Source organism: Emiliania huxleyi (genome assembly GCF_000372725.1).
Source record: "Emiliania huxleyi CCMP1516 chromosome Unknown EMIHUscaffold_12, whole genome shotgun sequence".
Lineage (NCBI taxonomy): Eukaryota > Haptophyta > Isochrysidales > Noelaerhabdaceae > Emiliania > Emiliania huxleyi.
The window spans coordinates 1,283,550-1,289,444 of record NW_005201392.1 but is presented as its reverse complement, the minus strand read 5'-3'; the positions used below and the strand labels follow the sequence as shown (position 1 = coordinate 1,289,444).

Genomic DNA, 5,895 nt, shown 5'->3' with positions numbered 1-5,895 from the left:
CGCGAAAGACAGCGTTAGATTTTAAACGAAAATTTTGACCCGGAAAAATCCCTTGTGGGAGCCAGGCACAAACCCCCAGCCCCAGGAGGGGCCCCCCATTGATAGGTGGGCCGCCCGCACACTCAGAACAATCCTGGTGCGGGGGGGGGGGGTCCCGACCCCCCCAGCAGTAGAGGGCATTGGACCCAGCTCTCCCGGCTCCCGCCTCTTCGCCGCCGCCGCCCCCTCCCACCTCGGCTCGTGTTTTAGCGGTACGCTCGAGGCGGCTGTGTTCACCGCGCCTTCGAGCCCAATACACCTTCGTCGTGTCGAGTGCTGGCGTTTTACTACAGACTTGTGACCATGTGAGTCTATCTTGTACTACCACACTAAAAGCCGTGTAGTGAGCCACTCACTCGGGCGTCTCGGCTGACGATGACCGATCAGCGTTGATCTCTCTAGCCTATCGGTCCCCCGCTCGATCCTCGGATCGCTCGCTCGTCGAAATCGATCGACTGAGCCTAAGGACTTTCTTTTTTCGAAACGCGCGCGCGGCCCGTCGCGCGGCAAAACTGTCAGGTCCGCCGCGACGCGTCGCCGCAATGGCGGGCAGCGACGTGGTGGAAGCCATGCGGCTCGCCCTCAAGCCATTTAATATCGATTTCCAGCACCTCGCCGACGACTGGAACGCTACCGTACTTACTTACAGCTGTTGGTACAGAGATGCCAGCACCCCCTAGCAGCAGAGCGCTGCTGCTGGGGGGGGGGGTCCCGACCCCCCCAGCAGCAGCGCGCTCCTGCTGGGGGGGGGGGTCCCTCTGCTGCTGGGGGGGTCGGGGTCGGCCATGACTTTAGATGTGCAGGGGGGGTACCGAGCAGTGTGCGGCCGCTCCATTCGCGATCTCCGCAACGCCGGCCACGTCGCCGACCTCGAGCGCCTCGAACGGTCGCTCTGCCGGCTCTCGCTGCAGATGGAGCACATGCAACTCGTCATCAAGAACCCAGCGTGGTCATTTCACACCTTTGCGATGCCAGAGACCACCGCCTCCTCGGCGCACACGATCTTCGTCCGCCCGCCCAGCGGGGACCGGATCGAGGTCATCATTCCGCCGGGCAAGCAGCCCGGCGAGGTCTTCACCGTCATGCTCGAGGACAAGGACGCGTACCCGCCGGACTGGCCGTGGCACGCGGCGCCACCCGCGGCGCCCGCGCACTCCGCGCCGCCGCCGTGGGCGGAGGAGCAGCAGCAGGAGGAGGAGGGCGAGGACGGGGAGGAGGGCGCAGGCGAGGAAGGCGCAGACGAGGCAGCCCTCCGGAAAAAAGCCAAGGCCGAGCGGCGCAAGGAGCAGCGGCACGCCGCGGCCGCGGCGGCAGGCCGCGTGCCCGGCCAGCATGGCAACCCAAACTGCCGCGCGCGGCCGGCAGAGCCGGAGGGAGGCGCGGCAGAAGGTCCCTCCTCCTCGCGCATGGCTGCGGAGTGAGTCCCGGAGGTGTGCGTAGAGCTGTTTAACGTTGGGAGCTGAACAGTGTTGCTAGTGTTAACAGTAACAACAGAACAACAGTGGGGCTCCCCAACAACAGTAGCTAACGTTAGGCCGGCTGAACAACAATAAGGAAGGCCTGGCAGTGACCCACGACGATCTCCAGCGTCCAGTGCGGGTAATACCCGAAAATACCCGGGAAATCCCAGGTATTTTTGGGTTTTACCCGGGTTTTTTGCCGTTCTGCTTGCTGGCCGCTGAACAACAGTAACAACAGTAACAAACAGTAACAGCATGGGCTGGGGTGAACACTTGAACAACGTTAAGGATTTCAGCCAACAATAGCGCAACTGTTAGGCCCAAAGTTAGTGTTAAACAGCTCTAGGTGTGCGCTGAGAGGTGAGTGAGAGTGTGCAGTGGTAGCCCGGTCGAACACCCCCCAAACAAATAAATTCCCCCTTCGAGCTGAGAGGATTTGGGATTTCAGTCCCGCGCAATCTTGTCATCAACGATGGTGCCAACGGCCGAAAAGCGCCGGTAAGCAAGGACGATGGAGGTGCGTCTTTCCCATGCTCGCGCGCCCCCCGAGCGCGAACTATGCACGGGCCCGGCTCGCCCGCTTGGGGATCCACCCGGCACACCCCCGCCCCCCACCTGCCGGCTTACCTGCCGTCAGTTCGCGAAGGATCGGCCTCAACTGTCAGCAACTGAAATCCACAAGCTCTGGGCTGTGCCTTCACCCTCGCCTCACAGCCGACCTTCTGGTCGTACGCGGGTTCTTAAGGGTCGTACATGCCGGCCATGACGTCTGCCCACCGGCCGTTCGCAGGCCGTAGCTTCGCACGACCCCGACAACACCGATAATGACCCGCGCGAGAAAGTGTGCGCGGCGGCGTACTTTTCCTCTGAGGCTGTGGCTGCTGCCCTGGCCTCCCTGGCGACCAAGGATGAGCCGAGCGCCGTGGCGCTGGCCGTGGCTTGCCCTGAGGGCGGCCTCACCCTCTCGCACGTCGCCTACCTCCTCAACTTGGCGGCTAAGATGGCGAAGGCGACGGGCGGGCTCGACAATAAGACCCTGATCTTTGCCCGCTGGGTGGCCGCCTGCGAGGCGGCGAGCGCTAGCGGGCCGATGTCCTTGCCCACGTCCGCCAGCTCCGCGGTGAGTGCGCTCTGGCTGCGCTGCGAGCGCAGCGTCGCTCGCTACAACAAGCGCCGCGAGGATGTCCGCTCGCGCCTCCGCTCAGCGTCCAAGCGCAGCGGCAACACCCTCGCCGAGGCCGAGCGGGCGATGCGCGCGCTCGAGATCGAGTCGGCGACGCGCTTCGCCTTCCCCAAGATCACCTCGACCGCGGCCGACGCGGGCGGCGGCGGCGGCGGCGGCGCCGCCGCCGCAGCAGCCGAGATCCCCGCCGACCTCAAGCTCCTCGCGTTCGCGATGGGGACTCACGAGCGGCTCGGCGCCTCGAGCGCCGTGCGTCTCCTCGATATGGACGCGCTCGGGCTCATCGCCGCGGCGGTGCGCGGGAAGCGCCCGCCGCCGCCGTCGGAGGTCGTCAGGCTGCGGCGGCTCGCGGCGCGGCAGCTGCGCGAGATCGAGTACCAACGCGGCCTCCTCTCGCGCGCCGTCACGGAGCTCGGCCATCGCGACCGCCGCGCGGCGGCGGCCGCTGCGGCGGCCGTGCAGGAGGCAGTCGCGGCCGAGCGCGAGCGGGCCGAGAACGCGGCGGACGAGCTCCGCGCCGAGCGGGAGGCCGCGCGCGAGCGCGAGGTCGCAAAGGTGCGCAGGGAGGCGGCGGCGGCGGCGCGGGCTGCGGAGATCGATCACGAGCTGCGGCTCGGGCGGCGGTGCGAGAGGCAAACCTCGTTGAGCCCAACCAGTGTTGTGCGAGGGAGTTTTGGAGCACTTGGAGTGCAGTCATTAGCCTCACGTCCAGGACCGGGGAGCTAAGAAGCGCACCCAGTTGGCCGGACGCTCGGGATCGGGTTACGGGCCAGACATTTGCTTGTAAAATTCTTTCAGCAAATTGCCGAATTCTGAGCAGCGGTGCGAAGAGAACCTCAAAGACAAGGCCGTGGCTGACAGGCTGGAGCACTTGGAGTGCTAGCAGTCATCAGCCTCACACCGACGCGGGCCGCGGCAAGGGGTGCAGCGGCGACGGGCGGGGCGGAGAGGCGCGGCCAGCTACCGACCGGGCCGTTGCCCCCGCCCGCCGCGCCGGGCCCCCGCACCCGGAGGCGGCTTGCGGCAGCCTTCCCGTGTCTCCGTGCGACCCGCTTGGGTAGCCGGCCAAAACGCGCGCGTCTGTGAGATTTCCGGACTTTGAGTGTGTACCTGGAAAATATCAAAGTGAGAGTGTACCAAAGTTGGTAGCTCATTTTGAAGGGTTGGTATAGGCCTTCCACTGGTGGGTAGCCCGGGGCGTCGCGCGGTACGCGCCGGGCCGTCAGCGCCTTTCGAAAACAGCGACACTATGCACCTACTAGGGTTATGTCACGGCACGGGCACAAGTTTTGCGCCCCTCGAAAGGCTGCAAGGGGAGCCGACCCCGTGGTTCGCGCGAGGCAAATCGCTAGAAAGTTGAGTTTCGCCCCGGTTTAATCGCTGAAGCGCGGAACGGCCTTGCTTTTTTATTTCCAAGCTCTCTCCTGCTTTCACCATGGCGAGCAAGAGAAAGCGCGGCCGCCCAAAGCGAGCGCTCAGCTCCGCCGAGAAGGCGAGAAGGCGCCGCGAGGGCCTTCTCCCGACTGGCCGCTTCTCTACGCCGGCTCGCGAATATCCGATGGTCGGCTGGAACTCTCACCTCGGCGCAGCGGCTTCTCGTGACCACCATCGTCAACACGAGCAAGGAAGAGCACGGTGGCGAGGCGCTCTTCGGTCAGAACAGTTTTGCCATCGTGGGCAGCCGGCGAGGCTATGATGCCCTGAAGAAGCTCGTCGTAGAGCTCGCTGCTGGCAAGCAGATCGCCGAGGACCTGCCGCCGCACGCCCAGCCGTGGGTCCTGCACACGAAGGGAATCTGCACCGAGCACAACGATTCGGCGGACGGTGGGCATTTCTCACTGCTCGTGTGCGCCGAAACTGACGAGCCGTACTACATGGACATCAGCGCGAACACCATGAGCGAGAGCGAGGCTAAATCCTACACATCCGTTCAGATGACCCCCATGTCCTACATGATCTTCCCCTCACGCCTCAGCCACCGGTGCCGAGCGGGAGACAGGAACAACCGCATAATAATCAACACTCTGCTTAGCACAAAGTAATACAGTTGTACTGCAGTTTTTAGATGTTGATCTACCTTAAACCGGTGTGCACCGCAGCCCGCCGTGTGCATCTTCGTATACGGCTTTTACGGCGCTACCCGCTACCAAACCTCTCTCCCCACCGGGTAGACCGCTCACGCCGCACCGGCCAGCGCTGGTTCGAGCCGGTCGGCGCTGACCTCAACAGAGATGGCCGCGTCGCTCTGAACGGTGAGCTGCGCGGCTCGCAGCCCGGCGCGCAACGCGGCGCGCACGGTGTCCGTGTTGGCGAGGTCGAGCGTCGGCGCTCGCAGCAGCCCCCAAGCGGCGCCGGCGACGAAGCTGTCTCCCGCGCCGCGCGTGCTCTTGACAGTGGCGGCGAGCGCGGGGAGCTCCTCGAAGCAGACCTCGGCGTCCAGCCCAGAGCTGCGGCGGGCGGCGCGCGCCCACAGCAGCCCCTTCGCCCCTCGCGTGACCAGGACATGACGCACCCCGGCGCGCAGCAGCGCCGCCCTCACCCTCGCACCTCGCCCTCGCCCCCGCCCTCGCCCTCGCCCCCGCCCTCGCCCCCGCCACGCCTGGTGCCGCCACCCGGCCCGCCGCCCGCCGCCCGCAAGGCGTCGGCCATGGCGAGCACCTCGGCCTCGTTGGGCGAGGCGAAGGCAACGCGCTCGAGAGGCCTCGCCCCCGGGGGCGCGGCGGCCGCCAGCGCGAGGCGGAGGGCGAAGGCGTCATCTCCGAGCGCAGAGAGGAAGAGAGGAGCCGCGCCGAGCCGCGCCAGCCCCTCCGCCACCTGCCCACACGCCCGCACGGCGTGAAGAGACGGCCGTCCGGCATGCCGCGCCGGAGCCGCGCACGCCCTCGCACGTTTCGGCCGACGCCGCCCGGTGACACGTCGAGTCTCCCGCCCACGGAGGTGCCCGGCTGCAGGCGCGTCCCCGGCGCAGGCGATGCGACCAAGTCGGCGACTGTGCCTCCAACCACCGCAACGGAAGCCGCCTCCTCCGCCGCCTCCGCCCCCGCCGCCCCCGCCTCCGCCGCTCCCGCCCCCGCCCCCGCCGCTCCCGCCCCCGCCCCCGCCGCTCCCGCCCCCGCCCCTGACCGCGCTCCAGTGGCTCCTCCGCCGCCACCTCCGCCACCTCCGCCGCCAGCAGAGCGCTGCAGCGCGGCGAGCTGCACTGCGATCGCCGCG

At 67.0% G+C, this 5,895-nt stretch overlaps 2 protein-coding genes across 2 annotated transcripts in view; one reads left to right on the top strand and one right to left on the bottom strand.

Annotated features, from left to right (window-relative positions):
* EMIHUDRAFT_200827 (hypothetical protein) overlaps positions 1-719 on the top strand; it is a gene marked incomplete at both ends in the record, with an annotated part of 1,317 nt that extends 598 nt beyond the window's left edge. Inside the window, one exon of the mRNA XM_005790635.1 lies at positions 559-719. Coding sequence (XP_005790692.1) covers positions 559-719 — 161 coding nt within the window. The remainder of the gene's footprint in view (positions 1-558) is intronic.
* Positions 720-4,858: 4,139 nt separating this feature from the next.
* Positions 4,859-5,540, bottom strand: EMIHUDRAFT_200824 (hypothetical protein; the record flags this gene model as incomplete). The annotated part of the gene is made up of 2 exons (XM_005790634.1): positions 4,859-5,129; positions 5,497-5,540. 2 exons carry the CDS (start codon positions 5,538-5,540, stop codon positions 4,859-4,861), a joined length of 315 nt encoding a protein of 104 aa, XP_005790691.1.
* Between the last annotated feature and the right edge of the window lie 355 nt (positions 5,541-5,895).